Genomic DNA, 16,905 nt, shown 5'->3' on the forward strand with positions numbered 1-16,905 from the left:
CTGACCTTCAGCGTCCTGCTGACGTGCAGTGTGTGGGCCACCTCCCTCCCCATCTACCACAGGCTGAGGGCAAGGCCATGGTGGCCGTGAAGATCTTCATCTTCTCCATCTTGGCCTCCAGTGCAGGCTGCTAAGGCTGCATCTCGGCCCCCAGGCACTGCTAAGACCAGACGGGAACACCCTGAAATGGATACAGAATAAGACAGGTTCTGGGTGCAGGTAAAACAAAAACAGACTCTTAAAACTAAATCACCCATTTTGCCCAGATATTTGACGAAAGATTAAACTTCCTACTTACGCTCTGGTTGAGCAGGTAAGCTCTGTGTGTTCTGCAAGCTTCAGGGACCCCGGCCCATCAGTGATCAGGTCCAGAAGCTTCAGTCACCTTGGACACCTTCCTGGCACATGGAGTCTATCCCCCATCGTCTGTTCCACCTCTTGACCACCCCCCGCCCCGGCCTGGGCCCCAGCTTCCCTCTACTTCCCGTTCTCTATTTTTCCCAGTTACAAAAGTCTTCCCCACGCTAAGGTTTTGAACCTATTTTCCCTCTTTGAGGTTTGTTTATGGCCTGATCTATGCCGCTTGCCTGACATTCACTTCTGTGGATGGTGAGTAAGCGGTTCCCATTCCAGGGCAGAAGTCATGGGGGCCCGTTTCTGAAGCCCCATGTGCACAGGGGTCCATGTGACCAGAGGGAAGGGGTCAGGACTGGGGGAGTTTCAGCTTCGGTGAGTCCTCCAGGGACACAGGGAGTGGACAGACGCAGGTGGGCACTACTGAGACGGGACGATCCGAGGGCAGAGGTCCCGGTCATTCGAAGGGGAGGGACTCTGAGGCCCGGGCCGGGGCGGGGGTGGTATATCCCCCAGCAAAAGGGCATAGGGAGCCCGCTCCAGGCCCAAACCCCATGTGTGATCTTTCAAACTCAACACCAACCACTGCAAGGCTCCACCCGGCAGAGCCCACGGGAGCTGCCCTCTCAGCGGACCTGAGCACAGCCCTGCACACAGTCAGTCTCTGGGGGTGCTGAGGAGGACCCAGGCTCCCGTGGCCATGGTCTTAACCACATCTGAACTTCTTCCCAAGCCCTTACATTTGGGGGCCTGCACAGGGGCCCCCGGCAGAGGCCTCCTTACTGGGAGGAGGGAAGAGCTGTAAATACACCTCTCCACGCGACGTGGACTCGGGTCTCTGCTAGCCTCCCCGGCCCCGGGGAACAAACAACGGCAGGTGTCTCTTGTTCAGGGCTCTCTCTGCAGGGTGACACCCCGACTGCTTGTGCAGGTCCACCTGACCCCCAACCTTAGCGCCCCAGGAGAGTGGAACGGGCACTCGGCCTTTCTCCCGCACCCCACCTGCCCACGTGACCAGAGCAGCAACGCAGGCATGGCTGGTTCGCTCCGCTGAGCCCCCAACCAGAGAGGGTCTCCCCCTCTGCTGTAGGAACAGAGTCCTCAGAACGGCCATAAGGAAGAGGTGCTGATAACATCTGTCAAGCAAACGCCCTATTTTACTAAAAATCCAAATAGAGGTCACATTTTACAAAACCGGCACCAACTGGGATCTCTCAGTCCCTTCCCTAAGCCAACAAAAGACAGGGATTCTGAGGACGAGTCCCCCTCCACACGCTAGGGCTGCCCCAGGTACCCCTAGCCCAGTGCATGGAGGTGGGGTTAGCGGAACCCACGCCAGGATCCAGCCATCCTGGCTTAGGGACCTGCCAGGACCATGGACACGCTCGCTGCCCACAGCCCGAGCCCCAGCAGGAGGGGACCCGCAGAGGCTGCAGCCAGCCTCGCCCAGGGCCAGTGTCAGTGATGGCTGGGTGTCCGCTCTACCTCTTCATCCTCCAGGCAGTGCCGCGGGGGCCGGGCTTTGAAGAAGTCGGAGACGTAGCGGACCTAGCAGAGGAGAGGAAGGCAGGAGCTGACTGGGCGGGGGCAGGACGGGATGGGGCAGCACAGGGCAGGGAGGGGCAGTAGAGCCCAGGAGCTGAGGGGCACCGTGGCGGGGTCAATGAGGACAGCAGAGGGGGGGATCTTAGGGGAAAGATGGGAGGAGAGGGCTAGGGTCCTGGAGAGGCAGAGAGAGGGCAGCAGGGCCCCAGAGGGGGGTCTCTGGTCAGGGCAGGGGGTCGGGGCCCGGGAGCTCACAGTGAGGCCGGCCACCAGCGCCCCCTGCAGGAGGCCAACGAGAACATCACTCCAGTGGTGTTTGTAGTCAGACACACGGGTGTAGCCCACGTAAAGGGCAAAGGCCACCAGGAAAAACTGCACGGTGGGCCGCAGCAGCCGTGCCCACTTCCAGCACAGCCGGGCCTGCACGTAGAGCTGGGGGCCAAGAGCAGCCGTCAGCATGGGAGCCTGCCCGCCCACCCCCGCCGGACGCACAGACGGTGACACTGAGGCCAGGAGCCTGGAACCTGTAGGCCCAGGGCCTCCAGTTTTTATCAACAAGCCAGAGCCCATCCATCACCACCTCCACCCACCCCGCTTTACTGAGGCCCAGGGAAGGGCCTAGGCCACCGCTCCACAACAAGCGAGTCACAGAGAAACAAACTCACCGCCAAGAACATCATGCAGTACATTCCGAAGGAGGAGTGTCCAGAGTAGAAGGATAATCTGAGAAAAGAGAGTGCGGCAGGTTTCAGGAGGGCCCACACTCAGCACCTCTGCCTTCAAACACCCCCGGCCCCGGTCCCATCCTGCCATGCCTCCCAGAGTCTGGGAAGATTTCAGGTAGAAACACGGCCACTGTTGGACACCATCAGTTCTTCCCTTTCCATTTCTCTGACAATGCGATAGGGTCTCGCGGTCTTTAAGGCCTCACCACAAAGATGCTGCAGGCCCTGAACACGGAACTGAGGTCAGACAACTGTGTCTAGCCAGCAGCTTCACTTTCACTGTGTTTCTTTTCAAGACCATTTTCAACCTGTGGTCACTGATACGAGGCTCACATTTCCTTTTTTTTTTTTTTTTTTTTTTGCAGCACGCGGGCCTCTCACTGTTGTGGTCCCTCCCGTTGCGCAGCACAGGCTCCGGACGCGCAGGCTCAGCGGCCATGGCTCACAGGCCCAGCCGCTCCGCAGCACGTGGGATCTTCGCGGACCGGGGCACGAACCCGTGTCCCCTGCAGCGGCAGGCAGACTCTCAACCACTGCGCCACCACGGAAGCCCCACATTTTCTTTTTATATAATTTCAAGTTTTAACAAAGGACATCAACCGACAAGAGAAAAGATGGCAGATTAAGACACTCCAAAGGTCCATCCCCCCACCCCGTAAAAGCAACTAAAAAACTGACAACAACGGTAGGTAAGAATCAGATTGGTGGTGGCCGTGGAGGGAGAACAGAGCTCACTTACAAAGAACTGAGATAGTTCGGTCCTGTCTGATGGCTCCCTGGATCACTGGTCGTAAATATTTACAGCAAATGTAATGGTCACCACTGCCTGGGGCAACGGATAGCAGTTGCAGCAGACAGACTCACCAAAAAGCTTGGGAGGAAAGGCCAGGGAATGAGAAGCTCTGGAGAATAAGGGCTGGGATTCCAGAGGCCAGGGCTGGGCCTCAGGGCTCAGGAAAGACCTGAGAAGGCCCTAAGCTCTCACCTCGGGTTGACCAAGCAAGAAGTAAGTAAAGGTTAAGGCAGAGTTGTCAGCTGACATGCCCCAACATAGCACACAAAGCCCGTCTGTAAAATGGAATTTTTTTTTCCCCCGGTTCCAGGTATTTAAGGACATATCTGTCCAATCGTTAGCTGATCACTCAGCTAACAGCAGAACTTCACGGCCACTCCGACTCTACAAAGTTAGTTCACAACACTCACTAAGCAAACAACCAACAACTACAACAAACAGCGAAAACAAGCCCTGGGGAGAGTAGAATCTGATTTCCAGAGTTGCTACATTATAACATTGAAAATGCCCGGTTTTCAACAACAACAACAAAATTATAAGGCATGCATGAAAAAATGCGGGAAGTACCTAGGGGGAAAAAAATCTATTACTAGAAGCTGTCCCTGAGGAAGCCCAGATGTTAGACTCACTAGATAAAGACTTTTAATCTGCCATTTAAAATATGTTCAGAGAGCTAAAGGGACTGTGAGAATGATGTCTCACCTAATAGAGAACACCAAAAAGAAACAGAAGTTATAAAAAGGAAACAAATAGAAATTGTGGAGTTCAAAACTATAGTATCTGAAATAAATCACCCGACGGGCTCGAAAGCAGATCTGAGCAGGCAGAAACGTGTGTGGGGACAGGCCAATCGAGACTTTCGGTCTAAGGAACAAAAAAGAAGAATGAATGAACCGCAGAGCCTTGCGGGACACCATCAAATGTACCAACATATATACATATAAGCGTCTCCAAAGGAGAAGAGAGAAAGCGGCAGGAAGAATACTTGAAGAACATTTTCATCAAATGAAAAACATCACTCTACACATCCAAAAAGCCCAATGAACTTCAAAGAGGATGAACTCAAAGAGAGCCACAAAGAGACACAGTATAATCAGGCCACCAAAAGACAGTCAAGGAGAAAATCTTGAAAGCAGCCAAGAGAAGGCATTCATTGTGTACGAGGAATCCTCAGTAAGATTAGTAGCTCATTTCTTATCAGAAACCATGGAGGCCAGAAGGATGACATACTCAAAAGTACTGAAAGGAAAAAAAACGCCTGTGAATCACGAATTCTACATCTGGCAAAATGATCCTGTAAAAATAAAGGAGAAATTTAGACATTCCCAGATCAACAAGAACCAAGAAACTTCATAGCTCATACACCTACAAGCGCTACAAGAAATACTAAAGGGAGTCTTTCATGGAGGAATGAAGGATACTAGACAGTAACTCAAATCCACAAAAAAGCCCGTAAAAGTCACCAGTAAAAGTAAATACAAAACATAAACAGCAGTGTTAATGTATTTTGGTTTATAGCCCTGCTTTTCCCTACGTGATTAAAAAAAGAAAAAACAACTGCACATAACTAAACTTACTGGATCATTCCACAATAAATACAAACATCTCATCATTATGCTGTACACCTGAAACTAACATAACGTTATATGGCAAATATAGCTCAATTTTTTAAAAACAGTAATTATAAATCTATGTTGATGAGCACACAATGTATAAAGATATAATTTGTGACAATAACCTCGTAAGGGGGCGGGGGGGTGTGGAACTATATAGTTGCAAATTTTTTGCAGAGTAAATACCTATTAACAGAAAAGGCAGTAATGGAGAAACTGAAATACAAACAAAAAAGATACAATATACACAAAACAAACAACAAGACAAAGAGCATTATAGAGCGGGAAAAGGATCCATCCATGAAGAAGGTATAAAAATAACAATTACAAAGATATAAGCACCTAACAACAGAGCCCAAAATACAGGAGGCAAAAACTGACAGAAGCTTAAGATGGTTAAATGGGTGCATTTTATACTTTGTGAATTTTTATCTAATTTTTAAAGAAGGAAAGTAAGGACATCAATTAAATGAAAAGTTTACCAGTAGAGACGGTGAGAGCACAGAGCAGCAGCGTGAGGATGGGGCCTGAAGTTTAGGGGAGGTGGGTCACTCCTCCTGAAACCTCCTGCTCTGCTCCAGGGCCCGACACGCCTGGCGCCACCTCACCTCCCTGCCTGCAGGACACAGGCCCACGGGCACCTGCAGGCCTTGCTCCTGCCTGTTCTCTGCCCAGCGTGGAGCCCCTGTACCTTCTATACCTGACAACTCATCCCTCAATATCCAGCTCCCAAGGGCCCTTCTCCGGCCCCCACTCTCCTCCCCGGGTAGGGTGTCTGCGGCCCGGGCCCCCCGCAGCACCTACCTGGACTCGGTGACGTCAGCAGGCCTTCCCCTGCACACCTCCACCTGCACATACACGGAGCAGTTGACACGGCTCCAGTCAGGGTCACACACGGCCAGGAAGTTGGGCCGCAGCCGGCCGGTCATGTACTTGGCCAGGTCTGTCAGCGACTGGCTCACTGCAGCCCCGAACAGGAACGCCCCCAACACCTTGTAGAGGGCGGCCAGGTAGTTGTTGAAGTCGGAGCGGGAGTAGAGGCGGTCTGTGTACACCAGGTAGGCCTCCCCGGCCGACACCTGCGGGGAACAGCTGGGGACTTCAGGGCCGCTGAAGAAAGGGGTCAGGGTGCGCAGCCTCCCTACGGTCACTGGGGGACTGGGAACTCCAAGGGGGCCCTCTTCCCCGCAGACACCACCCCGGGCAGGACTCGACCTGCTAACGCCCCAGCCCTCCGCCCTCCACACCCCTCCTGCCTTACAAGTATGACGGTGGTGGTGATGATGACCCCGGCCATGAGCCCGTGGGTGATGGTGTCTGGACGGTAGGGGTACCGGATGGAGTCATCTCCGCAGTAGAAGCCTCGCTTGTACGGGGCGTTCACGAGCGTCAGGATGGCGGAAGGCAGAGAGGCTGGGGTTGGGGAGAGGAGGCCGGTAGCCACGAGGTTCTCTGAGCCCCAGGGCCGCACGGACGAGCCTGCGCCGGCACCGAGCGCTTGGACGCCTGCCTCAGCCTCCCTCCGGGTCTCCTCACCTCCGAGCCCACCCGAGAGCTAGGAGGAGCTTTTCTCACAGCAAATGGGAGGTCACTGCCCCCATTAAACCCCCTTGTGGTTCCCCGTCATCATCAGATAAACACCAACGTCCTGCCCAGGCCCAGTGTCCACCCCCACAACGTCGCCCACCCTCTCCCCGCCTCGCTTCCCTCCAGCCTCCTCTCTGCCCTTTGCACGAAGCCAGCAGGCAGCCACCAGGGCCTCTGCTCACATCCTTCTCGTGGCCCAGAACATCTCGAACTCCCTTCCGTGCTCCTGGGAGCCCTCTCACGGCAGGAAGCTTCCGTTCTTCATGGTTCTTGCCTGTGTGCAACTGTGCAATCACCGTGTGATACTCGAATGATTCCCCCGGCTACGCACAGCGCTCTGTGAGCACCTCGGGTGGGGGCCGTGCCTGTCGTGGTCAAGGCTGAGTCCCTGGAGCCTACTGGGGCCTGGCCGAGGCCAGTGTTTAACAGGCATCTGTTAAAAGGAGGACACTCTGCTCCTTGTTCTAGGGCCGGCCAGAGAGATCAGGAACACACCTCATCCACGTGTTGTCCCTGAGCCGGCCACACGGTGACCCGACAGGCCCGGCCCAGGCCCCGGGAGCTCAATCCAAAGGTGCTTTCAGGAGTCACAAGTCATGACCGGGCCCTGCCTGGCACGGTCGCAGCCCCGGAGTCCAGAGGCCCCGCCAGCCAGGGGTGACCAAGGGCGGCTGGGGCACAGGGCTCCCTGCTCCCCAGGGTGGGTGCACCGAGACAAACCCAGGCAGGGTGCCCTTTGGCCTTGGCAGGGCAGGTGACACGTGGAAAAGGGTGTGGCTCTGCTGGGGCCTGACGACCAGAGCAGGGGGAGGGCAGGGCCAACTCCTCCTTGCAAAGGCCAAATTCAAGGGCCTCCGGGACCACCGTGTGATGGTGCTGATACAGGGAAAGACTCGGTGAAGAACACAGAGATCTGCCTCATGGAGCTGAGAGCAACTGGGAATAAAAATAATACGCACACGATGACCGGAATCGGGGAGGTGGCTGCGGCCTTCAGTAGGGTGTCGCAGAGGCCACACAGGGAAGGTGCCTTAAAGGAAGAAGTACAGGGGAGACCTGGGGAAGAACACCCCCCAGAGGGGTGGCCAGTGCCAAGGCCGGAGATGGGCCTGAGCCTGGAGAGCAGAGCGCTGGGGAGAGGGGCTCTGCGGCCGGGGCGGGGGTCTCAGGAGGGCTGCAGCAGAGGGAGGGAGAATGTTTCCAAAAGACCTCTCTGGCCAGGGTAGAGGCCTAGGAGGAGAGGCCGAGAAACCCCACGGCCTGGGCAGAGCAGGGGCTCCCATGGGGGCCCGGGCATCGAGTCAGCCCCCCAACTCCTGTCCCCAAGCCCCAGCCCTCCCCGCTGGAGATTCGGGCACCCCCGATCAGAACTGGAGCTGGGCTCTCCCGGGATTCAGGTCACAGAGCTCAGAGCACAGGAATGGAGCCTCCCTCTGCCTGGGCCGCACCAGCTCAGATGTCCCCACAACAGACACCACCAGAGCCTCCCTGCCCTGGTGTCAACCCCTGGTGTTTTCCCCAGGGCCCTTGTCACCATCTAAGACTGAACTGTTTTGTGTCCTGAAGCTTCTAGGCTGGGAGCTGGCTCTGCCCGGGCCCCCAGCACCTGGCACATGGCAGCTGCACCCAACCCCCCTCCCCCGCTGCTGTGTGACCTCCAGCGGGCACCTGAACATCTCTGGGTGGAAACTGGGGAGCACAACAGCACTCCCTTATAGGCTGATTGGAGAAAAAGGTTTAATTAATTGCAGGCTGCTTAGTGCCTGACATAGTCAGTGCCACACAAATGTTTAAATAAATAAGTGCTCAGGAAACGATGCCCAGGGTTGGCAGACGGCCCCCGGGGACCTCCAGTTGCCACCTGGCGCATCCCAAAAGGGTCTCTTCTAGGACATGGGAGGAGAGCCTGGCCTCTGCCTGCAGTCAGGGCAGACCCCTCGGTCCCCAGCGGAGGAGCAGCAGCCTGACTGGGGGTAGGGCAGTTTAGGCTGGAGGGGCCCCTCCCTGCGCGGGGGTTAGAATTCCGGGGCCATTGTCCGCACAGCCCCGGAGCAAACACACAGCCTTTGTTTCCGGGACCCTGGAGGAGGGGCGGCGAGGGGGCCTCTGCCCCCAGCTTGGCCCGCAAACCCGCCCGACAGGTTTGGCCCGCGCCACCCCGAGGCCTCCAGTTCCACAACAGCCTGCGGCCCAGTCCTTCTCCCGGCTCTCCTGGGCCCGAGCGAGGAGGGCGACGGGGCGCGGGTTCGAATCCCACCACTGCCCGTGCGCCCCCGGCCAGGGCTCCGCCCTCCCAGACCCCACTGGACCAGCCGACCCAAGGTGCGGGGTGGAGGGCCTCCCGGGGCGACCCGCGGCCGCGCCCCCCTCCCGGCTCGCCCGAGCCCAGCCGACGCCCGCGTGAATCACCGCCCGGGCCGGGCCGGGCAGGGCGGGAGGGGAGGCATGGGGGGCCCCCGGCAGCGACTTCCTGCTGCCGCGGGCGGGGGACACCGACCCCCTCCGACCGAGGATGCGCGGGGGAAACTGAGGCCTGAGAGGGCGCGCGCGGGCGCCGGGGCACGCGGGGCGGGGGCGCGTTGCTCGATCCACTGCCCGAGGGTCCTCCCCCGGCTCCCCCCACCTCCAGGGGGCCTCCGAGAGATAGGGCCGCTGCAGCCCCCAGCCCGTCCTACAAAACTTTGCGGGGACCGGGGATGGGCCCGCCTGGGAAAGGGTCCTCACACACACACCCGGGTCCCCGCGGCTCTTACCGACCAGCACGCACAGCACGTCGAGCAGCACGAAGACCCACCTCCGCTCCATGCTGCCCACGACCCCCGGCGCCCGTCCCAGCGCGTCCCGTCGCGTCCCAGACGGGCCGCGGGGTCACATGGCCGGGGAGCCTGGCCCAACCCGGGAGGGGCGGGCAGGGCAGGGGAGCGGAGGGAGGGGCGGAGCCTCCGAGGGGAGGGGGCGGACTCTGCCTCCGCCCCGCCCGAGGCGCGCGGGGAGGAGGGGCGTGGGGAGCGCGCGGGGATGGCAGGGGAACAGTGTCGGTACGAGACCCGCGGCAGGAGGGGCCGCGGGTCTCCGAGCTGGGGGAGGGGGGTCGTCGGTGCCCAGCATTTCCCCCGCCCCCCGCCGGGAGGCTGAGGCTCAGGGACGGCTAGTCCGGTGTCACCCCAGAGCGTCCGCGTCCGGCCGCACGCCCCGATCACCCACGGAGTGGGTCGGCTGAGTCGGGGGTCCGGAGAAGGAACGAACAAACGAAGGAATGAGTGAGGGGTGAACGGAGAGGCCAGCAGGAAGGGGTGTGGAGGAGGACGGAGCTCGGGCACCCGCAGGCTGCGCCTCGGTTTCGTCTTTGGGGCACTGAGCTCCTGTGTGCCTGTCTGAATACGTCTGAATCAGGAAGTGCCTACAAATAGATGGGGGTGTCGCGGCATAACTGCAGGGGTTTTTTTCTTTCCTCCTGATGCTTGAAACCCTTGCAGCCCTTCCATCCCTGGCATTAAGAAAGTTCCTCAACGCCCACCCTGCTTGTGCCAGGCCCTTCTCCTGGGTGGCACACTTCCTACCCCCTTTCACAGGGAGCAAATCGTGCGGGCGGTAGGGACTTGCCCGCACGCTGGAAGGGTAGGGTTAGGGTCTGTGCCCTGCACGCCCACCCGGTCCCGAGGCAGCCCTGAGCTGGGAGGCGCGGGAGGTCCACACACACACACGGGATCCTTGGGGCTGGAACCAAATGAGAGGCCTCGGGGCGTGTCACCACCTCCTGGAGAGCCCTGCCTGGACCTGGTGAGACACAAGGGAGGTTCTGCCACTCCCTCAAGGTCACACAGTGGCAAGAGGCAGGGCTGGCTGGGGTTTGAGCCCAAGCAGCCTGGCCCCAGCCCCACCCCCAAACCACGTTCACCGGCCCACCCCCTCCAACAATCTTAAAACAGAAAGATGTTTCCCGGCTTTATTTTAGAGATGCAGGAAGCCGCTTCCCATGGCCCAAGGTCAAGCAGCTGAGACGTGAACTCAGAGTCCCTGACCCTGCTTCCTGGGAGGATGAACAGACGCCTGCACCGTGGGGAGTGAGGGTTGGGAGATAGCCAAGGTATTGTGGGGGGGGGGGGGGCGACAAGGCACAGCTGATCTGTGGCTCCTCCACCATTGGCCAGACTGTGGGGTTGAGGGGGGTGTCTCTGGGCCGAGGCCCCTGAACCCCAGAACAACTTTCCCTAAGCAGGCCATCAGACACCGCCCCCCGCCCCCACACACACACTCAAAATAACTCAGCCCACCCCCAGGACATAACAAGGTTCTGCATGGAAGCTGATGGACCTGGATCTCCCGCCTGCGGCATGGCGGAGACAGTGCGGGAAGCACATCCCAGCAACCCCCCCTTTCCAGCCGCACACCCTGAGGAGTTGGGAAGGCACATCCTAAAACTGCAGCTTCCTCCCTCACCCCCAGACTTCTCCCAAGGCGTCCAGAAGAATCAGATTACTTGCCCGGAAGATTTTTCTCTGTCTGAGCAGGGGTGGGGCTGTCGCCAGGGACCAGTTTCAGGCTCAGGGGGATCCAGCAGCCCTGGACTCCTTCCTGCCAGCGTGGCCCCGCCCCGGGAAGGCTCCGGCTCCGTCCACTGGGTCCTCCTGCTGCAATCACAGGGAGGGGTGGGCCCTGTCATTCATTCATCCCTTCATTCATTCATGCAACGGAATTATACGTGTGAAGGTACCTGGCATACGTGTTACGTGACTGTTAGCCGGCGTCATTATCATGGCACTTTCTTCACTTTAGCCTTGCGGCAGTCGGGTGACTACTCCTCTCTGTGTAGTCTTGACACTTTCAGTTTAGGTAGGGAAGGTGCAACATGATACTGGCATCAATGAAATGTGGGCTTCTTTATTAAGTACCTACTGCGTGCCAGGCGGGGCCAGCCAAAAAGGAGTGTGGTGGGACCCGGCCTGGGTGGAGACCGTGGGGGTTGAACCCGGGAGGCTCCAGGGGAGGCTCCCGCGGGCAGAGACTGGGTGGGAAGGAGCATGGCCTGTTCCTGACGAGCCAGGAGACCAAGTGGCTGAAGGGAGAGCATGCGGCTGGAGCAGATGTGGCCACCCTCCCCCCTCCACCCCCCCACCCCCCACCCCGGCCCCGCTGACCTGTTTCACCCTGCCCTTAAAATACCTGGGCGGCATCAAGGTCAAAATGTGGTGAGGGCAGCAAGGATTAGGATGAGGGGTTAAAACTAGGGCTAGCTGGGGAATCCCCCGGGACCAGCAACGCCCGCCCCACGGGGAGCCGGGCTTGGCGGCATGATGTAACCGAGCCCCTAGTTGGGGCCCGAGAGCCTCACCTGTCCTGGAGACCGGGCCTCCCCTTGTGCCTGGCGGTCACCGCTGCCCTGCTGCCGCCCCCCACCTGAGGGGCCCAGGCTTGTCTCAAGGAAGAGGTGCTGGGCGTGGGCAGAAAGGTGCTGGCACACAGTAGGTGCCCCCTGAGTGCAGCCTGCAGCCTCGCCTCTCTCTGCACTTCTCGTGGGGCTCAGGCCACCCTGGAGTCAGCTCCTTGACACGGGCCTCCCTCCCTGCCGAGGGTCCTGGAGCCCAGGCTGTACCCCAGGTGGCTGTGCCGGGCGCGTCCAGGCAAGGAAGGCTAAGTGGGCAGTCGGCGCCTCACTCTCTCCATCTGCACGATGGGCACAGGCCAGCACCCGCCCTGGGGTCATAGTGAAGTGCTTGACCAGTGGCCTGCCCCGCTAGGAAGCACTAGACAAAATGGTGGAGGCGGGCACCTAAGGTGGGCTTCCGTCAGAACCCAGTGCCAATTCACCCAGAATCCCAGAACCGCGCCACCCCTCAAGGGCGCACTACCTTCCAGTCGGGGACAGGGTGACCTTCCCGGTTTAGCACTGAGTCCCCATTCGGGAGCCCGTCCCAGTGACGTTGCCCCTCGTGCAGGCCACCCCGACCTCACGGTGCCCTCCCCACCCCTCCTGTGCTCTCAGACTGTATCTGCCGACCCCCAGGCTTGAGCCCCAGGAGGCAGGACAGCAGAGACCCGGTGCTCAGTCACTGCTTCTGAATGAGGGTGAGCCCATGAGCAACCAGCAGCCCAGGGGCCAGAGCCCGAACTCTCGCAGGATCACAGCCGTGCGAGACAGTCACAGAGCCGTCTTCACGAGACTGGTCTCCACCTGCTTCTCAAGAAACGAGGGAAGACAGGGCAGGTCACACCATCGAGCATGCCGTCAAGCTCCCACCGCACCCTCCGCCCCTGCCCGCAAAGCCACGGGCCCGGATCCTTCAGGCTGGTCATGACTGACGAGGAAAAGCGACACGGGCGGCACAGGAGGGCCAGGGAGTCCTCCAAACCTCAGAGGCCAAGAACCCCCTTTCCGTGACCCCACCGCTGTCCTGTGTGTCGCCCAGTAGGGACAGCCCACCGGAGCAGGGGCTGAGTTCACTTCCCAAGTGCTCACCATGGAGCTCGATCCCAAGTCTCTGAGCAAGGGCTGCGGCTCCAACTACGGGGGGGCGGGGGCTGTGTGAGCAGGCATCGGACCCCCGCAGACGCCTCCACGCTCCAGCTCTGCAGCCACCACTGCCCACCCTCCAATTCTGCTTCGGGGGGGAGGGCCAAGCCCCACCCACTGGACGCTCGAGATAGGGAGGCACTACAGGCTCCAGTCAGCCCCCAGACTGGTGGGACGGGAGCGGCCTCTGCTGGACAAAGCCACAGCCCAGCCCCGACCTCTGGACATTCACCGGGCGTCCCTTGTGCCAGGCGCCCAGGCCCCATATCCTTACAGCAGCCCAGCAACAGGGCTGCCAGATTCAACGAGGACACGCACAGGACTCCATTAAACTTGAATCCCAGAGAAGCGACACATCACTTGTTACCGTAAGTATGTCCCAAATGTTATATGGGATATACTTACACTGAAATATCTGTCTACCTGGGATTCAAATCTAACTGGGTGCCCAGTATTTCATCTGGCAGCCCCATCCCAGAACCACAAGCCAAGAAAACAAGAACTGTGGGGACAGAAGCATTGGCTAAACAGTGGTGTCGGGTCTGGACAGCCCAGTCCCACTCCAGAGCCCAGGGTCCTGGGCCAGGGAGGCCGAGGCCCCAGCCCAGGACTGTCAGCTTGGGGCCACCTCCTCCGTCCCCCTCCCAACCCCGGGAGCTGCCTGTGGGTCCAGCCTCCAGTGTGGCCCTGGCTCATGCCAGCCTCCTTCAGCAGAGGGGCTGGAATCAGGGTCACCTGATTCCATGCCATGGAATCCTGGCATGTCCCCTGGGAAGGCCCCTCAAACCAAGCACCCGGTATGGTTAGAACGTAGGTCACAAAAGAGCTCTACTCCCCCCTATGTAGAGTGGAGAAAACCGTGGACAACCTGGGAAACAGTAATAGTAAAAGTACAACGACACTTCTCTTTGTAAGAAGCCCATCCCAGAGGCTGTGCAGGTGTCCCCTACCACTGGGGACAGAACAGGGGACCTGGGTGTGGCGCGGTGCAGCTGACAACTCTGCCCTCGGGTCTGGGATGGCAACGAGTGGACCTGCAGGCAGGCAGGGCCTGGCTCACCACCAAGACCCCTGAACCAGAGGTGGACGGCACATCGCCTCCCGCTCCACTTTCAGGGCCTCTTTGTACACGACGTCCAGCGATAACGAACAGTACGGAAGGTTCCTGGTCAGCAGACAATGCCCCTGAGGGGAGCAACGGTCACTCTGCACCAGCTCAGGAGCCTCGGAGGCCCCTGCTACCTTGCAAGCAGATTTCCAGTCCCCGGGCCTAGAGGGACAGCCTCCTTCGCCTGGCCCTCCACTGCCCCATGGCCCCACTGCTGACGCCACTCCTGTGGGCCCAGCTGCCACCCTTCCTGCCCATGTGCTCGGTGCTCCTGTCACTCCGCCCCACCCGGAACGCCTGCCCCTCCCTGGGAGGCCTGTCCGACCACGTGAGGGGAGGAGGTGGCCCCCGCCCAGCCAATCTGAAGACCCCTCCTGCCCAGCCAGAGCTACTACTGCGGTTATGGGTACAAGACCTAGAAACAAGGCTCACCCAACCTTCTGCAGGGACCACAGACTGAGGGTGGCCGCCTTGGTCACCACAAGGGGCCATGTGCCCGGGCACAACAGTTAAGAGGAAGCAGAAAGAAGAGAAGCAGTAAACACCGCAGTGACACCAATGCTCGACTCCTGAACACGCTCCCGTCCACAGGCAGCCCTGGACGGCGCCACGAGCGGGACTCCCGTAGCCTCGCGCCAGGCAGTAACATTCTGAAAACCAAGGCAGACAGGCACCAACGCGGTTATGGCCAGGAAGGCCCGCAAAGCAGCAGCCACGGCCACAGGGAGGCCGGGCAGGGCACTGGCAAGATATGAGCCGACACTGAGCAAGAGACTCCTTTAAAACAACCACAAGAATGGGACACGCTGGGACCCATAAGCATGGAAAAACAGTTAAGAGATGTGTGTCCAGGAATAGCCCAGACGGTGAACTATCCAAAAGTTTAAAGTAACTGTTATAAAAAGGATAAAGAATGTACAAGAAAAAAACTGGAGAATTTCAGCAAAAATATAGAAAAAAACAACTGCAAATACTAGAATCAAAATATACAGCGTAGGCGTCCCAGATGCAGTGGGACGGGCCAGGTGGCAGCCTGGAGCAGTGGAAGGAGGGATAGGGAGCAAGGACGGGTCCAGATGCACAGGGAGGACAGGACGACACATGCAGAGTCCGCAGACGACGACAGGGGACTGCTGAGTAACCAGGGACCCAGGAGCAGAGCCCAGAAGGGGCAGCAGAAATACCTGACACATGACAGCCAGGAAGCCCCCCAGCGATGAAAGGCATCAACCCTCAGGTCCAAGGAGCTCCATGTAGGAAACACCAGGCGCAACACATCCAAACATACAGAGAAAATCACAGTAGGAAAAAGAAGACATCGTATTTAGGGAACACAAGTGAAAATGCCAAATTTCTCGTCAGAAACAAGAGAACCCAGGAATAAATGGAACATCTTAAAAATGCCTAAAGAAAAAAAGGAAACCTAGAATCTTATACCAAGTTAAAAAGAAAAACAGTCCTTGAAAAACCAAGGAGGGGTACGGACATTTTCAGCCAACGAGCGCGAAGAGCACACTGTGCAGACTCACTTCCTGCCTCAGGAGGGTGAGCCTGCCTTTGGGGGCCGTGGGAAGCGCCTGTTGGGACGGTCCCGACAGCCCCAAGCGCTGCGGGGCTGGGCAGCCTCAGGCAGGGGCGCACGGAGGGGCAGCCACCCTGGAGGTTCTCACAAAAGCACAGGGGAACCGCCACGCGGTCCAGCTCCCGGGTGTTCACCAAACACACACCTGCACATGGGGGCTTATGGGCGCTGCGTCCACCGCCACCACATCGAGGACACTGAGGTGCCCTCGGGCAGGTGAGCGGAGCAACGCCACAGTCCGTTCCAGAAAACACACACTCAGCACGAAGCAGTGAACAACGAAGCCACGAACAGCCACGGAGGAACCTTAAACGCACAGAGCGGGGCAAGAAGCCAGCCTGGAGACGCCACTTACTGAGAAAGGAGGAAACCAGAGGACAGCAACCACCACCTCTGAAGCACTGAAAGCGCGAACAGACCGAAAGCTCCGTCACAACCATTCCAATCCCTCCCGTCCCACCCAAACGCCCCAGGCTCCCATGCTGGCACAGCCAGCTCTGCCAGGACTGACCCCCGACTCCACACACCCAGCACGACTGGCCCCCGAGCCTCCTCCACTCGGCCTCCCTCCCCGTCCAGTCTCCACAGGGGCCCCAGCCTCGCCCTCACACGCGCTCACAGGCAGGCCTGTCCCCGTCAGGGTCCAGCTTGGAAGTCACCTCCACTTGCACGGCCACCTCCCTCGCACTGTCACTGAGACACAGAGCATGCTCCCCCACGACCCCCGTGCCCCCAGGTCCCTGGATGGGGCCCAGCACGGGGTCCACCGGGGGACCCGCACCTCCTTGCGTCCCACCCACCTGACCCACCACGAGGCACCCACGGGGCTTCAAATCAAGTTTAATAAATAAAACAGCAAGGGGATCAAGGCAGTTGTCACTTCACAGTGTGGTCCTTGGTGGGCCGAGGGAAGGTCGAGTCCAGCCCTGCGGACGGGCTCGAGCCAAAGCCCCCCCTTGGTGACACCGGGGCCGGGAGCGCTGCCCTGCCCCTGGAGGACCCCACTCCGATTTGTAAACAGAAACATAAATAAAACGAGGAGGCTGGAGAGGAGAAGGCCCAGGCCCCCAAGCCACCTTGCTAGGAA

The 16,905-nt window shown here is 59.1% G+C and overlaps 1 protein-coding gene across 1 annotated transcript; it reads right to left on the reverse strand.

Moving 5' to 3' along the window:
* Positions 1-1,692: 1,692 nt before the first annotated feature.
* PLPP2 (phospholipid phosphatase 2) lies at positions 1,693-9,466 on the reverse strand. The gene is made up of 6 exons (XM_082836224.1): positions 9,371-9,466; positions 6,292-6,443; positions 5,835-6,109; positions 2,565-2,622; positions 2,155-2,331; positions 1,693-1,902 (listed from the first exon to the last, which is right to left on the reverse strand). Exons 1-6 carry the CDS (start codon positions 9,420-9,422, stop codon positions 1,813-1,815), a joined length of 804 nt encoding a protein of 267 aa, XP_082692350.1. The 5' UTR covers positions 9,423-9,466; the 3' UTR covers positions 1,693-1,812.
* Positions 9,467-16,905: the final 7,439 nt, after the last annotated feature.

This window comes from Leucopleurus acutus (assembly GCF_964270905.1).
Source record: "Leucopleurus acutus genome assembly, chromosome: 3".
Classification (NCBI taxonomy): Eukaryota; Metazoa; Chordata; class Mammalia; order Artiodactyla; family Delphinidae; genus Leucopleurus; species Leucopleurus acutus.